We start from the raw sequence: 20,018 nt of genomic DNA, 5'->3' as shown, positions 1-20,018 counted from the left end.
AGCACACACACACTCATGCACATACTTGCAGGAGTTAACGAGAACACGATGTGACATGGGCACAGTCTTACACACATACTCACATTCTTTCAAGCATTTTTTTGTTTTTTCCTGTCTTTACCTATATGTGTGTTTGTGTGTGTCTGTCTGATTCAGATTCAGATTCAAAAGTGCTTTATTGGCATGACAAGGGGTACTCATATTGCCAAAGCAGGCAGACAAAACAGAAAATGGTACGTCTCTCTCTGTGTGTCTGTCTGTGTGCGTTTGTCTGTGCTTTGAGCTTTTGGCAAGCACTCCCTCTTTCTCTCTCCCCCTCTCTCCCCCCCCCCTCTATCTCTCTCTCTCTCTCTCTCTCTCTCTCTCTCTCTCTCTCTCTCTCTCTCTCTCTCTCTCTCTCTCTCTCTCTCTCTCTCTCTCTCTCTCTGTTTGGTAGTCCAGTGAGAGGATCAGCCACAGCTTGTCTCAGCTCCTGCATTTAGCCTCTGCTGCTTTGGGACACCAAACGATTCCAGGCCAAATGTGTCTCTCTCTTCCCCTCCCCCAATCAACCATGTTTTATGTTTTATTAAAAAACATGACAGCAGGTTCTTCCATTTCCTCCCAGGGTTGTTTAAAACTCCCCCCCCCCCCCACGTAAGCGTGACAAATCTGTATTACACTGTTTTTTAAGTCAAGAGATGGATAAAAAAAGGGACTGCGTTTTCATCTCGTCTCCACACAAAGGGGATGTCTGCTCCACTTTGGGATTCCCCACTGTGATAAAGCCTGGTGTTGATTAAGTGTGTTTAGTTCCATCCAGCTAGTATGCAGGTGTCTGAGGTTTCCTTGCTACACACACACACACACACACACACACACACACACACACACACACACACACACACACACACACACACACACACACACACACACACACATGAATGTACTGAGGAATGGTACTGTGATTCGGTATGTGAGAGTGGCTGTGTTAGTTAATGGCTCACCACAGCATATCAGACTGCAATTGCCTCCTTCCAATTGTTGCATAAGGACAGCAATTGGAAGGAGCCCTTGGGGATGATTGACACCTGTCACTTGAAATGTTAACCTCCCATATCTTGATCCTGCACCTAGAAACTCTACAGTCACTTCAGCACCATGGACAGTTCCTCAGTCAAACTTGCTTATTAGATTCCCAAATTAAACCCTAAGACTCAAAATACACACACACACACACACACACACACACACACACACACACACACACACACACACACACACACACACACACACACACACACACATAGACACATGTAAACACTCACATACACTATCAGTGTCCTCTTGTATAGTCACCTCTATAACCACCATCTCTCTCTCTCTCTCTCTTGTGTGTGTGTGTGTGTGTGTGTGTGTGTGTGTGTGTGTGTGTGTGTGTGTGTGTGTGTGTGTTCTGCAGTTCCAGGCCATAGTAGATGAAGGCTCGACTGGCGTGGTGGTTAACCTGACCGTGGATGACCGTGATGACCCAGCCACAGGGGCCTGGCGGGCAATCTACTCCATCATCAACGGAGACCCCAACCAGAGCTTCGAGATCACCACCAACCCCGACAACAACGAGGGCATGCTGTCTGTCATCAAGGTACCGCTCACAGGAACACCTATACAATATTCAGTCACCTAACATGGGGAGACCCAAAGACAACCAGTTCCCTAATACAGGGGCACCCTAAGACTGTGAGTTCCCTCATACATGGGCACCCTAAGACTGTCATTTCCCTCATACAGGGACACTCAAAAAACATCAATTCCCTAGTACAGGGACACTCAAAGACAGACAGGGGCACCCTAAGACTGTAATTTCCCTAATACATGGACACTTATACATTATCAGTAACATAAGGGACAACCCAACATTCAGTCCACTAGCTATAGTTTTACGCCCAAACATCCCACAGAGACCCATTACACAAGAACACCAAAACACATTCAAATTCCCTGTCACAAGGACACCCAAGCACATGTAGTCTTGCCTATCATGCTAAGGCCTAGTGTGTATCTCAGGGCCGTCCAAATGCTCTCAATTCCCCCGAGATACACAAAGACCTCCAGTGCTCCAAATGTTATTTTAGTGCTTAACGCAGATGTCAGGGATATCCAAAGACCTTTAAAGTTTCTAGCATATATCTTCATTTTCATCAGTGATCCCTAACGGTCCTAACATGACATCATATTTGTTTGTTTGAGTCGTGTCTTCTTAATTTAGTTTGTTTTAAATTCATTTCTGGTAGCAAAACAGTAGGCTAATTCATCTTCAAATATATTAACAAAGTCTCTTTTACGTGTTTACGCACCTTTCTAAAATACAAAGGGTTTGTGTTTAAAAGAAACCAGTGACATTGACATGCTGCCAAAAAAAAAAGCTTCAAGGAACAAAAGCAATATGAGCACAAACACAAAACAACCACTTCCAAACCAATGACAAATTTGACAAGGTTTAGAAAACAACAACAACAACCTTTGAGTTTTTAGTTCCCCACACCACTTATGCAGCGTTTGGATGCGCTCTCCCCCTCTCTCTCTCTCTCTCTCTCTCTCTCTCTCTCTCTCTCTCTCTCTCTCTCTCTCTCTCTCTCTCTCTCTCTCTCTCTCTCTCTCAAAATTCACACTCAAACATGGAACAAATAATCTAGACGTCTATTTATATAAATGCATATAAAAAAGCTAAGGTAACCGAGGACAAACACTAAAGCTCCATTCAGCTCACCTCATGTTGCTTTACACTATTGCCAAAGCTACACTAGGGTAATAGTAACAGTGAAGTTCAAGTTCAAGTTCAAGTTCAAGTTCAAGTTCAAGTTCAAGTTCAAGTTCAAGTTCAAGTTCAAGTGTGCTTTATAAGCATGACACATGTGTTTGCATTGCTAAAGAAGAAAATTTGTACATACAGTACATTAACAATCTCTCTCTCTCTCTCTCTCTCTCTCTCTCCCTCTCCTTCCCTCCATCTCTCTCTCTCTCTCCCTCTCTCTCTCTCCCTCTCTCTCTCCCTCCCTCCCTCTCTCCCTCTCTCTCTCTCTGTCCCTGTCTAGCCTCTGGACTATGAGAGCAGAGCGCACCACACTCTGCTGATAAAGGTGGAGAATGAGGAGCAGCTGGTCCCAGACGTGGGCTACGGCACCAGCTCCACCGCTACGGTCACCGTCACCGTCCTGGACGTCAACGAGGGGCCCGTCTTCTACCCCGACCCCATGGTGGTCACCAAGGAGGAGAACATCTCCGTGGGCAGTTTCGTGGCCCTGCTCAATGCCACCGACCCGGACCATCGCCAGAATCAGAGCGTCAGGTCAGACAGTCACACCCACGCACACGCACGCACGCACACGCACGCACGCACGCGCACATGCACACACACACACACACACACACCCACGCACACGCACGCACGCACGCACGCACACACACACACACACACACACACACACACACACACACACACACACACACACACACACACACACACACGTACAGACAAGCACACATGCACACAGGCACACATGCATGCACAGATACATAAGACACACAGAGACATATAGCACACATAATGCATTACATCAGGCCTAGCACTTACCCCATGCTAGCATCTAAAGACATTCCCATGTACAGTATAGCAACATCACTTTTTCTATTTGTTTTGGTCACAGTAACAGGCTGTGAGCAAGCCATTTCTAACTGTGCAATAGTTGGAGTTTGTGTTGGAGTAATATGGCTTTCTGAATAGTGCCTTGAGGATCAACATAGCGTGGACCAGTTTCATGGTCTTTGTGATAATACAGTAGCTACTAAGCAATAACTACCTTCACATTTATTTGAAAGAAAATAATGCAACAGTAAAACCAAGGCGAGAACATATCACAGGCCAATGGTGTAATGTGTAATTTTAATGTTTTTCCTGGGTCTTTTTTCTTGTGCAGTGGAGATAAGCTTAATGACATGCGGTATGTTCCATCAAGCAGTATCTAATAGTAATCATAATTACAGACTCTTTACTTGCCTCCTTGTGAGGTTCATTTCATCTCTGTGAGGTGTTTTGTTGTGCTACACTGGCACAGATTGGCTGGAAAGTGTAATTGTCCACAAGCCTTTTAAGTTGTAGTGGATTAAAAGATCTGTTGGGACGGCCCTTGTTGAGTTATTGTGTGCTCAAGAGTATGATCAGCGCAAGGGAGACTCCTCTCGTGACTGTTTATGGTAGCACTCTTCAGTTCTTTGAAGCTTTTGTAGGTCTTGTTTAGTGATATGCTTGTGAGTACAATGAGAACCGAAGGCCTGAACGTAGTGTGTGAAGTCTTTTTTTTTGTGCTGCTAGCAAAACATTTTCAGTTTCATATTCCTGTCAGTCTTGTGTTGCACACAAAGGTTTAGCCAGACAAGGGCAATGGTATCCTGGAGGGTTCTGAAGTTTCCTACAATGGCTTAGTCAGTCTCTGCAATGCGGGTGGTATGTAGTTGTTGACATGCAATGATTGGTTGAATGCCATTTTTAGATTGGTCACAGATTTCTGCGCTCTGCCACAAGGCTTGATGGCAAATTGAACAAGTTGCTAAGGGACTAAAACTATTGGCTATGGCGTGTGATACCGTCTTATCACCTAGACTTTTCTGTCCTGTGAAGTCATCCCTCATACTGTATCTCTGTCGTTTCACAGTTTAGGATTATCGACGGGGATATGAAGAGAGTTAAGTGACACTGAATTTATAATATAAAGTTCATCTGAGGAGACCGTTATGTTTGTCGAATATCTATTAAATTCCTTTTGATCTTTTGTCGCCAGGCACATAATAGTCCATCGTTTTGGTTGGGTTAATAGGTTTTTGAGTGAGTTTATTCATTTTCCCCAAACCTCGTGTATCAGCCATCTGCCTTCACAGACTGTGTTCATTGCCCATCACTCTGGCAGTGTATTTATAAGGTAGATCAAGCGCCAAACCAGCACAGGGAACAACATTGTCTTTACTGCCTCTTTACTGCAAAGTCATTACATTTGTGCCTTGGAGGTCTCTGGCGTTTACTGCGTGCCACACTCAAACAATTCCCCCAGAGCTTGCGGCTTACTGTGTAACTCTCAAATTGCTCCCTGTAAGGGCTGTTAGTTCTAATGTGAATGACAATCAAATGGATTCTCTGTAGACGTGTAAGCGTTTACCACACATCCAATTTCCTGTTTTTTTTCTTTCTTTTTTTTATTCTCTTTCTTTTCATTTTTCTTTTCTTTTTTTCCCCTCCCCTTGCCGTGCCAACAGTGTTACAGTTTCTCCTCCCAGCCCTCTCCACCACCGCCGCTTCAGACAGGTGCCGTAGCTTTGCCCAGAGACTCTGAGGGCCTTTACAGCATCCGTAACACATCTTGCTTTGTGGCACTTAAGTGATTTGGGATAATGTCGTAAATGCCTGATTTGAGTTGCACCTCCAGCAATAACGAGGTGTAGGGGGGGGAAGCGAGCACGCCAGGCTCTAATGGTGGCGCCCGGAGCCATCAATGACCTGTGAAATGAAACGACTGGATTAAGATGATTAGCCAGACTAACGTAATTGTTAGCTCATGAGCAGTAAAGAGCTTTCTGCTCCATTTCAAGCCAAATCTCTGGGTTGGGGTGTTGGAGCTGTCCAACCGAAGTGACTGTTTGGTTGCAGAGTTAGTTAAATTACTGTGTAATAAAATTATGCATGTTATTACAAAGAGCCATTGCTTCTCCACTGGCGACTGATTTCAAAAGTGAAAAAAAAAACAGGTCCAGTTTTTCTTTTCTGTTTTTTTTTTTTTCTTCCGTGGTGCCACTTGCTAACCAAAGCAACAATTTTAAAACTAAGATATTTTAAAGATTATGGTAGCCTCTTTTAATATTGGTCATACACATAGTATATAACCAAAGAGTGTGGACTAGCATTGTGCACATAAGAAATCTAAGATGCACATACACAGAGGAATTATCTGTGCAGCACCAAACGGCACCAGATGAAAAGTCTAATTCTGAAAGTGTTACAGTATTAGACTACACATCCAACATTGGTCATATACAGTACTTTCCTTGCCCATCTAGCATTTTCACATCTTGATCTCATCTAGCTGTATTTACGGTTTTGAGGACTTCTGGCAAATCTACAAACTCATCTAGATTCAAAGAATTTGTCCGACTACATTCTGTGCTTAAAACCCCAATATTACTGTCAATCCTCTGCCACGGTAGTTCTGAGATGTGTTTTTACAACCTTGTTTAAAAACTGTGGTTGCATGCAGTAATGCTGACAGGTATTGTTAGTACACTTTTACAAAGTCTGAATGAAACATGAAAGGCCTCCTGGTATGGCTTAATAAGAGCTGCCAGGTCTGCGAGAGGATCCCAAGTCATTTTGTCTTGGTAGAGCTTGTGCATCAGGTCTTGAAGGTCACGGCCATATAGTTTGGCAAATGCTTTGTCCCAGAACGTTTTATTGTTTGGATGTTAAGTCTTGTGTTTCCTGCTCTGAAATGATATTTGCTGTTGTCTGTCGCTTGGCAATCCACTGTATATGCACTGTACTACTGACAGAACATGGTGTGCCTCCAGCTTAGAGATAGTTCTCTCTTTCGCTTTGGATCAGTTTGCGCAGAGACATCACATTGCTCAGCAGCATCCAAACCACAAATCAACACCTGCTCACTCTTGTAAGCTTCAAAAGTATTAATTAGTGCCTCCATAAGGTCTACTCCTGCTTTGGCCAAATCATGTGAAGTAGACTGGAGCACGTCTGATAAAAAATGTTGCATCTACAAAAAGTGATTTAGATATTGCAAAAAAATTGCAATGACTTGCACATCACTTTGAGCCAAAAAAGGCCCCTGGCATCTCCTGAGCTTTTCCCATTGGGCTCATCAGACACTTCCTCCGGCACTCTAAAAGGAGAAATCCGGAGATTTTCTTTCCATAGATCTCCATTTATCCCACGTTTATTGTTTTTGTTTATCCCAATGACTAAAGTGGCATACCAAAAAGGTAGTGGTTGGGGTTTTTGTTACCTAAAGTCCCTTTCTGATGGAGTTATCCCATCATCTATAGTTTATAATGCAGTAACGAAGAGGAACAGAAAACATCCACCCATACTTTGCACTGTTAAAGGTAAACTATGCAACATTTTCAGTTAATCGATTTGTTTCATACTGTTATATATGATTAAATGAGTCATTACCGGTCAAATAATGTTTTTTTCGGCCGCCCTAGTGGTCTGTAGCGGTAGAACCAAGCTTGCAATTTCAGAAGCCCTCGGGCATGCACCCATGGTCTAGGCCTACTCCAGGAAGTCCCATGTGAAGTCTCGATCATACTCATGAAAAAACATAGCAGACTGACCGATTGAGGAGTTTTGTCAAATATACACGCTAAAGCTGTAGGGGAAGCTCTGCAGAGAAATATGCAAGCATAAAACGAGCAAAAACAAAAAGCAAAAGCGAAACCGGCTATGAAATTGCCAATCCTGCATAGTTTCCCTTTAAAGTAGAGTTTGGTCTGTAAATGGTAATTTGTAAATACCAAAAAAAAGAAGAAATGTGTGAATAAGTCATTGACACTTGTGATAAAGGCTATAGGAACTGTTACTGCATGGCTCTCCACTGAGTGCATTCAGGTGTTCTTCCTCCTCCACTTCCTCATTTATCCACTTTTCTGTCTTCCCCTCTCTGTCTCTCCATCCATCTCACTTAGGTTACTGTGGCAACTCTCACATCTTGCATTGTTTGTCTCATGCTGTTCCGTTCCATTCTAGCCACGGTGACGTGATGTGGGATTCAGAAATCAACATGACCATGGTTCTCTGACATCTTTTAACTTCCGCTCTGCGCTAAATAACTTATTCGCTAACTTTGTTTTGTTTATTTTTGTTGTTGTGGTTGGTGTTGGTGTTGGACGGATGCCTCTCTCTCTCTCTCTCTCTCTCTCTCTCTCTCTCTCTCTGACTGATACCTTTGAATGCAACACAGGGTCTAGGGACTAGTACAGTGTACCCATTGATTATTATTTGAGGGACTGTCTCTGTCTCAACACTGTTAGAGTACCTCCTCTTCCTCCTTAATAACCTGGGGATTCCACCCTTTCATCAACGCTCATAACCTCCCTTTCATCAATGCCTAATTAGGAGGTTGCTTATATGGTGTGTGTGTGTGTGTGTGTGTGTGTGTGTGTGTGTGTGTGTTTATGGGGCTTTCTTTGTATACAGCCTGAGTGATCATTGCTTTTTGAATGAAAGAGACCGAGTGAATAACTCATTTACCTCTTTTGATCTTCTGCAGCCAGTCAGAAGAAGTCTTTGAAGTGCCACGGCCTCTACCAAGGCCATGTGAGCACAAGACGAGAAGGGGGAGAGAGAGAGAGAGAGGAAGAAAGCGAGAGGAAGGGAGAGAGAGACAGAGAGAGAGAGACAGAGAGAGAGAGAGAGAAGGCCAAGTCTGAAAAAAAATGTCAGAAAGTGGGCGCAAAAAGAGAGGCTAAGAAAATGTGTGTGTGTGTGTGTGTGTGTGTGTGTGTGTGTGTGTGTGTGTGTGTGTGTGTGTGTGTGTGTGTTGGTGTGTGTGTGTTGGTGTGTGTGTGTGTGTGTGTGTGTCCGTGTGCATGCATCAATGCGCACTAGATAGGGGACCATTCTCTGGAATCAGACCAAGTAGAGCAGAAATGCTCATGTTCCCTTGCACCACTCATCCAAACACACTCTCATCAAAAGAGGAATTTGGGGCATTTACTGCGTTTTCAACTGCATTACCAATGCTAAATTAACTAGATAATGCAGCGCTTCAAATACGGCCAGCCAGATGGCTTACAAAGAACATCTTTTATGTCCTCTCCCTCTTTGTGCTTCTTGGTTCATGCTTGACTCATCATGCTTCTTCCTGACATGATGGAATGATGGCGCAAATGATGACGTTGAACAGTTCTTGCTTTTTTTTTAACTTCTTTTTAAGCTTTTGAGTCCTTTTCAACTGTCTTCGAAGTTGTCCTTTACTTCTTAACGTGGCGGGGACACAGCAGAGAAGATGGCAGACTTTTTTACGATCTCTCCACTTGTTCCCTCAGTAGTCTTAAGAGGCGTCCTCACAGCTGCCATCTCCCTCTGGTTACATATGCCAGGAGGTGAGTAGTCAAGAGTGGGAGAACAGGGAGAAGAACTCGCACTCACTATCTCTCTCTCTCTCTCTCTCTCTCTCTCTCTCTCTCTCTCTCTCTCTCTCTCTCTCTCTCTCTGTCTCTCAAATTCAATTCTTTATTAGCATAACTGTTTGGGTACAGTGTTGGCAAAGCTATTGTTACAGATAAAACTGTAGCACAGAATGCACCAACTCTCTCTCTCTCTCTCTCTCTCTCTCTCTCTCTCTCTGACTCATTAATTTCATCTCCGTTCTCAGTCTCCTGCTCCCTCACTTCCTTAATGGTTCAGCCGTTCAGCACTTGTTCACTTGAATGACGTGAATCCCACGCTTTTGAAGTGACTCATGCTAACTTTCAGACGGCTCTGCAGAGCGCTTATTTAGCATCGTCACGAACACAGATAGCACACAATCATCAACTCATCACCTTGCTGTCATGATCGCTTCCTGCACTTCTAACACTAGACACCTTGTCTAATTCCATCTGTTTAGCTGTTTCCTTCTCTTCGTATGGCTCCGAAATGCATCCCATGCAGTTTTGGGTTCTAGGTCCCCCCCTAGAGTCACAGAGCATGTATGTTTTACCTTGCTGTTGTAAATTAGGCTGGGTAGACCCAACCTGATCTGCTGGCGATTTGGATTTCGCCCTGCAGCTCAGGCTGGACACCTGCGCATCTATCTCTCTTGCTTCCTGTCCACGTTTGCTGGGTCCAATCAAAAGCTAGCTTATTCAAAAGGCGCACCCGGATCGTTGGTCTGATTGGCTGAGGGCTTGATCTCTTCCCCGCACCAGTACATGTGCATTTGCTTTGGAGCCGAGGGATTATTAACAGACAAAGACAAACTCTAAAGTGACTTATCTACTCACCAGGTAATGTTCCACAATTCTTGTGAGATGTCACCAAGGTGCCGTCAGCCAAATTGCAAGACTAGTTCTCCACCTCCAGGGCACTGCCAGCTATGCCAGCTGTGTGATTCTATCTGCTACAAATACGTTTACCATCAAAATTGCTTCAGAGCTGTAATATTAATTAAAGACACCCTGAAGAGTTGTTTGTACTTAACATGACGTTTCCAAAATCAGTTACCTCATGTCATGATGAATGGCACTTCTGCCATTGTCTGAGTGGCCTTCTATAGGCGATTACCGACCTAGCTAACTTTTTGAGTTATGTTCATACTTTGTTGCAAAAGATGCATATTTTAGTTGCTTTATTATTATGCTTCTCGGCTGTATGGGGACCCCCGAGAGCTAATCTTCTTTAGTGCAGCTTTAATGTAAAAGGCATAGTGTGCCTTTAAAGGGGTTGGCGAGGCTGTGGTGCGAGCAGTAGGGTTCATTTCACATTCCAGTCCAAGTGGCCCCAGGGGCCAGAGTTTAATTCCAAATTCACGGCTCATTTTCAGACCCCACCCCCGGCTCTCTGTCCTCTCTCCCACTCGCCTCCTGTCACTCTCAACTCTCACCTCTCCTGTCCAGATGAAGGCAAAAGCCCGTTCAAATAGCCTACATGTCTCGTAAGAACTTCAAATGTATCCAGTTTCCTTTGTGCCCGTGGACGTGTGTGGGGAGTGTATAGAGACTGAGTGAGTTGGTGTGGCTTGTACACATCACACAACACTTTCACATCTACGACTGCTGCAGTTCAGCTTTAACGTTTATGTCGAGTTTTCAGCAAGTGATTACTTTGTCCTGTCAGAGTGAATCATGGTAAAGCGTGTGAACAGTGCAGTGTTTGCATTCATCTCATAATATAAACCTTTCAGTGTCGGCTCGGGTACTTGTTTTGCATTCCCTTCTGTGAGTGGAGAAAAACACCCTCTTATCATTGTCTTCTCACCCGGCGTTAGCCATTTCATCATCCACCGGCACTGCCAAGATCCTGGAGGTGCGATGAGTGACTGACTGTGTCCCTGGTTACGTGTGCAGGAGGTGAGCAGTCAAGAGGGGAGAACAGGGAGGAACTCTCTCTCTCTCTCTCTTTTCTATCGCTCTCTCTCTTTTCTCACTTTCTCTGTCTTTCTTTTCTCTCTCTCTCTGTTTTTCTCTCTCTGTTACTCTCTCTCTTTCTGTTTCTCTCTCCATATTTTAATATCTCTCTCTCTCTCTCTTTTCTCACTCTCTGTTTTCTCACTCTCTGTTTCTCTCTCTCTCTTGCTCTCTCTTTCTTTGTCTCTCTCTCTATCTCTTTTCTCACTCTCTCTGTCTCTCTCTCTGTCTCTCTCTCACTCTCCCCCCCCCCTCTCTCTGATGTGATACCAGGAGGAGTTCCCCTCTCTAAACCCCGTCTGAGCGTTGCTGTGTGAAGCTTGCAGAGAATCAGGTAAAGGTTGCATCAGAGCGCAACGAGGTTAGGGGAGGGAGAGAAAGATCATAAATATACACGCTGGCAGGATAGGGAGAGGAAGGGGAGGTGTGTGTCAGGGGGGGGGGCTGTGTGTCTACTTGTGTGATGCCGCGTGCCGGAGCCCCCCAGGTGAAGGGGGCTCATAGCGCCGTGACGACATCTGTTTGCGGCTGAGTGTGAAGTCGTACGGCGAGACAGAACGCCTCAAACGGCAAAGGAAACGTTCTGAACGGCAATGGGATCAGAGATCTGGGAACAAAAAGTCGTTTGAGGACAACTATGATGATGGTATATTTTTGTAACATCTGTTTTTGTTGTTGTCGTTGTTGCTGCTATTTGTTACTGAATATGAAGCCATAAGGCAAGACAGAGCAACTGTAGGAGAAAGGGGAATGTTTTGAATGGTAATGGAATCAGAGGCTAAAATCTGAAAAACAGTTTGTTAAAATAGGAAGACACACAGGGATCTCATTCATGAGAATGTGAAGGATTTTGTTAGAAGCAGCATGGCCAACTGCATACTGTATGAGTTTCTTTCTTCACAAACATACTGTAGGTCAGGGTTCCCACAGGTCATGGAATTTTACAAAGTGTATTGAAAGTCAGGGAATTTTATCATTTTTAGGGAAAGTCTCTCATGGAATATTAGGGAATATATTGTAACATTTACTTTGTGGAGAACTGGTGTACAGTATATCTGGTTATTAGCTTTACTCCGTATCCCGGTTACTAATGTAATGCGTGTTTTGCCTGAGAAACCGGCATAAGGTGTATACATGGAACAGTATCCCGGTTTCTCTGGGAGTACACCACCTAGCATAACCGGAACACTCGTAACCTGGATAAGGGCTTATCCGGGGTTCCGAAATCAGGGTATGATGTTTACATGTGCAAATACAAAACCGGGATACTTACCAAAACCCTGATCGTAACCGGGATACTAAAGTGCATGTAAACACAGTCACAGTAAACTGACCGAAGGAGAGGGACCACGAGAGGAGATGGGTAAGAGAAGGAGACTGGAGCGTAGTGTCACTCAAACAGGGCTCAGAAAAAATATATATATGACAACACACTGTGCTGGGTATGCTTTTCAAACTGAGCATCACAGCTCTGCCTACCTCTGCAAAATAGATCAATCTGTTTGGCCAATTAAGCAAATATAGACAGCTGTGCTGAGAGCATGTGGCAGGGCTGATCCAGTGCTTCACAGAGAAAGGAATATGATTGGATAAAAATGATTATCTCCACCTCCCTGATTCTACCCATGTCAATCAAACTACTTAGCGGTAACTGGCAGTTGGAAGCAATCAAGAAACAGAGGCAGACGTGAATAATAAATGGTAAACTTCAACATTATTAAACAATTCATGTATTGTTTGCCAGTTTGAAAATAGCCAGACCTGCAGAGAAGTCCTTACAGGCCCTGACAGTCTGCCACTGTGACTGATGAATAGGAAGGTTGGAGGTCTTGGTTGAAATTTATTACAAAAGGACTTGCAATTTAGCAGCATTGATTTAGCTACAGTGTCTGCGTATGTTTGTACATTTTGAGCAAGTTATGGGCATTTGTAGGTGATTGATTGCGCGGTGCTGTTTCGACAAATTGTTACAAGACATACACTGACCGTTAAAAATGGTAACAATAATTAAGAATGCTCCTAAATGACATTTAGCATTTTAAGCTATCTTAGCACTTCATTCAAACTGTATTTTGCTGTTTGATTTAAAAAATGTCCATCGCATCCAATCCACCCTCCTATGACTTTCATTCCAGATAAGGCCCAGCGAAAACATCAGTAGTGGGGAAAAAAGTAAATCAGTGAGATGCGTAGAGACCTTCAGCAGCCAAGATTTTTAATAAGAGCCTTGTGCTTGGTGCTGATACAATGAGTACCTCAATTTTGTGTCGGGAAGAGGCCAGACTTCAGGATGAGAGAGAGAGAGTTTTATCAGCGACAGACTGATGAACTGATGCTCGCGTGGGGACACGTCATATAATAAGCATCACTTTTTTATGTCCTGTGTATGTATACAATGTGTGTGTGTGTGTGTGTGTGTGTGTGTGTGTGTGTGTATAGGATATATGTGTGTGCGTGTGAGTATGTATACAATGTGTGTGTGTGTACATTTTGTCCTTGTTTGAACTTTCTCTACATTAAAAGGAGCTCCATCCACATAGAAGGATCTAAAGGTTCAGTGGGAGGAGTAGGTTGAGGGAGTGAGGAGGGGGAGACCCCCCCACACACACACACACACACACATCACAGAAGGTTCTAGAATCCTCTCTATCCACACACACAGCGGTGTGGAACTCGACTTGCCCCCGCTTTAAAAGACTTTTAACTTTGAACCTTGTTTTCTTTCACCCCTCCTGTGCGGAAAAAAAGATACCCAAACTGGCAGGCTCTCTTCATAATTCAGCACCCACCTTCTAGCAGCTTTGAGTGTGCGGAAGGTTAAGAGCGCTGAAGAGAGCGGAGCAAGACCAGGAGAGGAAGGTGGGAGACCGACAGGAGACAAAACATAGAAGCGGAAGATGAAATATGCATTGCCTACGTCAGTTTGTTTGTGCTTGCGCATGTCTCTCTCTCTCTCTCTCTCTCTCTCTCTATTTTTCTCTCTGTCACACACACACACAGAGAGAGAGAGAGGGAGACAGAGAGAGAGAGAGAGAGAGGGAGACAGAGAGAGAGAGAGAAAGTCAGAGAGTGACAGCATAAGTGGGAGAGACTGGAAAGCGATACAGGGATGGTGTTGTTGGGGCTGTAACCTGTCTGTTGTGATAAGACTTAACATTCTCACACTAATCCCTCAGATGTTGCTACCTTCCAAATAAGAAATGTGCTACACACATTCAACACCCTCTCACAACACACACACGCAGACACCCGCATACATGAGCACACACACACACACACACACACACACACACACACACACACACACACACACACACTCACACACCTCTCCAACTACCTACCAGACACTAAGCCCTGGACTCATACATTGGCTGTCGCCCTCTCTCTGAGATGCTGCATCTCTTTATTTCCAGCGACTAGTATGTGGGAACGATAACACAGCGTCTTCATTTCTCTTGCAGGTAGCTGGCTGGCACAAAGCAATACCCTCCTGCACATGCTGCAGTCAATATCTGCTTGTTCTTGTTCCTGTATATCTTGCAGTGGCAGGTTCTTTCTAAAACATATAGAGTATATTCTGGAGATAAGTGCAGGATGAAGCACTATATCAATAAGGACTGCATTGTTTGTCCCCTTGATGCAATGTTCAGATTGCAGCCTGTGGCTCCTGCAGTATATCATGTGGCTTCTATATCCTAGCCTGGTTAAACCAGACTCATTCACTGTGAATAGAGACAAAGATTCATTCATTCATTTTGATCGGTCCATCCTGAGCAATCACATTCATCAGGGATTATATGTTGCCGAAATTGACTTGCTACTTTGCCGAAGCTTTAGGAAACTTCAGGAAACAATGTACAGTATGTAGACTTACCTTTGCTGTACATGCATTTACACATTCTTCCAACTGCATTTTTTGATGTGTGGCTACTACCATCCACCACTGTGGTTGAACTTGTCTCAAGCCAGCACTGTATATGTTTTTTTTCTGTTTGTTTGTTTTTTTTTAATTCACAGTTTGTATTGTCAAACAAAGCAATAGAGTGTTATACTCAAAATCACAAAACCAGCTGCACCCACAGCTGCATCTAGAGAAATCCACGATGACTGATGGTTTGCTTTTGTTTTCTGTTGAACTCAACACAAAGCCCCAGTAGGACGCTATTCATAAGGTCATATGTCTCAGCCCGCTCCTTAGGGAACGCGTTGACTTCCTCTAGAGTGGAGGACCCAGGACACAGCGCTGCCTGCTCCACTTAGCCCAAGATAGTCCGGGAGGAGAGAGGAGAGCCTGCTGCATGAACTAATGGGACACGATGTGCTAAGATACAGTAGTCCGAGAGGAGAGAGGAGAGAGTCTGCTGCATGAACTAATGGGACACGATGTGCTAAGATAGTCCGAGAGGAGAGAGGAGAGTCTGCTGCATGAACTAATGGGACACGATGTGCTAAGATACAGTAGTCCGAGAGGAGAGAGTCTGCTGCATGAACTAATGGGACACGATGTGCTAAGAGAAGGGCAGAGTGCTGTGAGAGCACTAAGAGTCGAGGTTTCTTTCTCTTCCCTGTTGGGTCCCGTTACATATCATATCAGAGCTACTCTCTCTCTCTCTCTCCCTCTCTCTCCCTCCCTCTCTCTCCCTCCCTCCTTCTCCACCTCCCTTTACTTTTCCTTCTCTCTATTTGTATCTCTCTCTCTCTCTCTCTCTGTCTCTCTGTCTCTTTGTCTCTCTCGGGCAGATTTACATGCATTTGCGAATGCATGGTTATCAGCAGCATAGCCAAACAGCCGTAAGCGCACGCTGTGCCTCTTCATTGTGCGTGCTATTTCTCTCACCTGTAGCTCATCGGCCGGGTGACCAGCCCCTTTCTCCGCCACCTACCGCAATTGCCACTGCTCACCACTGAACGGCAAGATTCAATCACAGGCGCAGTTGAACGGAGTCAACCTGATGATGGCAACATCAAAAGGAATTGGAAGTTTAGCGATCAAGAAATAATGCAATACATGAAAAGACGGGAGAAATAATGCAGAAAAATATTCTACTCCACTTTACTCCCGTGAAAGTGAAAGTTAGACATCAGTAAGGCTGGCAAAAGTTACAGTTGCTTTTGACACGGAACAAAGAGTCAAAACCAGTGCTCTGAATACCGATTCGGTTGTCTCTTGTCTGTCTCTCTCGCTTCTCTTACAGATGCATTGATTACACCTGCTTTTAAATGACAGACGTGCACTTTCGTATATACAGAGGAATACATAATAAGGTGCTTTTTACCCTTCTCTTCCTATCTTTTACACCAAGCTCCCACTTTCCCCAGACCCTCCTATGATTATGCATATGCATGACACAGAAAAGTGCAAATTGCTATTCTCTGCTACTGCTGTGACAGGCAGCAGGCAATTTTACCGAAGTGCGGCCTGTCTGTACAAACCATGCCACGGTTTTTACTCGCACGTTGCCAGGTAGAAATGCACCTAAAGTGGCCAGAGAAATGTGAATACATGTGCCCTTGTATGCTCCACTCGTAGTGGGACCCGAAGAGCAGAGTGTGTGTGTGTGTGTGTGTGTGTGTGTGTGTGTGTGTGCCCATGTGAAGGGGAAAGCTCTACGGTGCATGTGTTGTCAAATAGAAGGGTCGTGTCCTTGTGTGGGAAATTCTTAGTGTCATGAATAATGTTATGGTGTGAACACACACACACACACACACACACACCACAGAATGTCTGGTCCAGCATTTTCAATGTGCTTTAGCCTGAGATGGAAAGTATCAAAGACAGCGGAATGTATAATACATTGCACCCATACAAATGTCTTTTTTTTTTTTTCAACTGTCAGGGTTCTCTTCCATTCCCTTTTTTTCTCTCTCTCTCACTCTCTTCCTCTCCCTCTCCCTCTCTCTCTCACTCTCTCTTTCTCTCTCTCTGTCGTTATATTCAGGAACAGTGCTGAAAGCCCTGCACTCATCTGGTGCCTCCTGCATATTCTTCCTCTGCTTTTCTATGGAATGCTGTGCTGTACTCGTCTGCCCTTGTGAGTGGGTTGCCAGCTCATACCCCCCATACCCACTTGCACTCAAGCAGGAAGTACAGCAGGAGGGCCTATGGGGGTCTCTGAGTTCAAGCTTCTCTTTGCTTTAGCTTGTGAGTCCACACGTCAAATTAGACTTCTTTTTTTTTTTTAAGTATATATTTTTGGCCATTTTATGCCTTTATTGACAGTGACAGTTGAGAAAGACAGGAAGTGAATGGGAGAGAGAGCGGGGGTGGGATCCGGAAAGGACCACGGGGCGGGAATCGAACCCGGGTCGCCGGCGTGCGGTGCAGGTGCCCCAGCCAGTTGCGCCACGGCTGGGGCCCAAATTAGACTTCTTCTCTGTTGGGTTTCCTAAGACCACTGAGATCACTTCCTTCTGATTTCCTCCCAATAAAGGTCTCATATCACGCTTTACCTGAGTGTTAGTGGCTAAGGAGCTTGGCTGGGCTGCAGTCACCAGAAAAGTTAGAGTTCAACTCCAATTACCCTCATTATGCCCCTTGAGGTGAGGCACTTTAACTTGAGTTGGCCTGGAGAGACTAGGCCATGTAATAACTATCATTTGTGCAGTAAGTGGTTTTGGAGGTCGGTGTGCAGGTAGGTAAATATGCATAAAGGTGTTCAGGCCGTTAATGTTCTTGTGCCACCACAAGCACCATGCTGTGGTAATGGTCCATGCCCAGTACTCAGTGGTTACGTTCTCCATTTTCCAGAGAGGTGGCATTTTTTCATGGACTGCCCAGGTATGTGCTCAGCACAGCTGTATCAAAGCCTACTCTGTGACAGCACTTTTTTTGTCCTTCCATGTGGGATCTCGCTACATACAGGAAGGTTGCTTTGTATGATGGGCTGCTAGGGTGTTTATTAGCGGGCTGGGTTATTAAAGTAGTGCAAACGCATGGGTGAAAATAGAGTAGATCGCCATTAGTAACTTTCTTAGCGAAGTAAAAGTACAGAAGTAAGAGTGACACATGCTTGTAATGGTAGGTTCAGGGATCAAACTTGGCCGGCTGTCAGTTCGGTGTAGACAGGTCTCTGATGACTCGTCTCTGCAGATATTTTATTAAGTCACTGTTTACCTTCTGTTTCATCTGTTGGCATGATTCAGACTATCTTTGGCCGTAGCAACAGAGAACAGCAGAGAAGTCTGTCTGATACATCCAAGAAACAGTTGTTTAAAAAGGCAGACAGCACCCTACCACCTGCCTGGAGTTTCAGCCTGCGCCTCCATGGTTCTCATTTCAAATGCCTATTACAACCCTTCAATCCAAAGTGGCTGTGGTGCCCAGGGGTCAAGCACAGGCCCTAGGGATGCCTTCCATTGTGGAAGAAATTTAGCTTAAAGGTTTATAGGAACTGAGAGTCTGGAATAAGGTGTTGTCTTTCTCGTTAGTAGTTTATTCATCTCTGCGCAGAGAGGTCTCATCAGGCAATCAGGATACAAAAACAAAGTATGTGCACCCAAGAGATAATCAGTTGTTTCTCACACACACATTTATACCTTGCATGCATAATATCATTGCATCACTGCACACACACACACACACATGACTTGGTCAGTACAATGAGTTAATTAAGAACCAAAGAACATTTATATTGTCTCACACCAGTCACGGAAACAGAAGTATCAAATAAGAAGAACTGGGTTAGTGTCCCACAAAAGAATCACAAGGTAAAAGTCCAACAAAGTCACAAGGCAGTAGAAGTATCAATAATAAGAAACATTACGGAGCTTGTTAGAATAGAATAGAATATATACTTTTTTGATCCCGTTAGGGAAATTCGTTTCTCTGCATTGAACCCAATTTAACCAAATTAGTGAACAGACACAGCACACAGTGAACACACAGTGAGGTGAATCACACATTAACCCGGAACCGTGAGCTGCCTGCCCAACCAGCGGCGCTCGGAGGGAGCAGTGAGGGGTTAGGTGCCTTGCTCAAGGGCACTTCAGCCGTGGACTGGTCGGGGATCGAACCGGCAACCCTCCGGTCACAAGCTCGAAACCTTAACCAGTAGTAGGCCAAGGGTGCCCCAGCTTTAACAGAAGAGTCTATTCAAGAGAGTATACTGTACGATCTTACAGAAACACAAGTATCAAATCCAAGGTTAAATTCCATCTTGGTCATTTTCCCCTCACACCAGTCCACTCTGCAGAGCCGCAACAGTGACAGTTTCGCCCTCTCCTCCTGGAATACGCATTCACGTGACTGAAACTCTGTCCTCAGCTCAGCCATATCGGCTCTGTGGCTGCTCTCCGCGTGGCTTGCGAGTTGAACGCGGCTGACATTTCCCTCTTTGTCTCTTAGTGTTCTTGACTGCGGTTTGGTTTCTTGAAAGAGGTCTCCGTGCCCCCATTGTGTCTCGTGGCGCTGATAAAAATAATCTCGCCGCGGAAGCGCGCAGCGCAGCCCGACGGTGCGTGAGTCGAGTCGCGGCGCTACGATGAAATGAGATAATTGAAACAACCCCGAAAGGTGCCAGAAGAAGTGAGCTGGTGCTTGAAGGCCCCAGTGAAGCGAGGATAAATTGCTTTTCTCCGTGTTAATTACAGGGTTATGATTCTCAGCTGATGCAAAGAGCGGCTTTTTTTTGGTGCCTTATTATGATAATAAATTTCATTTTATGTGTTGCGTTGGCGAAGCATGATAATTTATGGAAATGAAGTGTTGCGGCCTCCATTTAACATTGGAATTTAGGGAAAGAGACAGAGAAAGAGAGACAGAGAGCTACAGATTGACAGTGAGAGTGAGAGGGATAGAGAGAGAGAGAGAGAGAGAGAGAGAGAAAAGAAAGAAGGAGGATTTGTTAGCTCAAGCCCCAGTATGTATAACTAGC

The 20,018-nt window shown here is 44.7% G+C and overlaps 1 protein-coding gene across 1 annotated transcript in view; it reads left to right on the top strand.

The window, feature by feature from the left end:
• The window catches only part of cdh13 (cadherin 13, H-cadherin (heart)), a 441,270-nt gene that overhangs the window by 358,085 nt on the left and 63,167 nt on the right, over nucleotides 1-20,018 (top strand). The window contains exons 11-12 of the mRNA XM_062547655.1: nucleotides 1,442-1,624; nucleotides 3,075-3,328. Of these exons, the coding sequence (XP_062403639.1) occupies nucleotides 1,442-1,624; nucleotides 3,075-3,328 (437 nt within the window). The remainder of the gene's footprint in view (nucleotides 1-1,441; nucleotides 1,625-3,074; nucleotides 3,329-20,018) is intronic.

The sequence above is a fragment of the Sardina pilchardus genome, chromosome 10 (genome assembly GCF_963854185.1).
Source record: "Sardina pilchardus chromosome 10, fSarPil1.1, whole genome shotgun sequence".
Lineage (NCBI taxonomy): Eukaryota > Metazoa > Chordata > Actinopteri > Clupeiformes > Clupeidae > Sardina > Sardina pilchardus.
The sequence above is the reverse complement of the archived record's forward strand: the minus strand, read 5'-3'. Positions and strand labels throughout refer to the sequence as shown.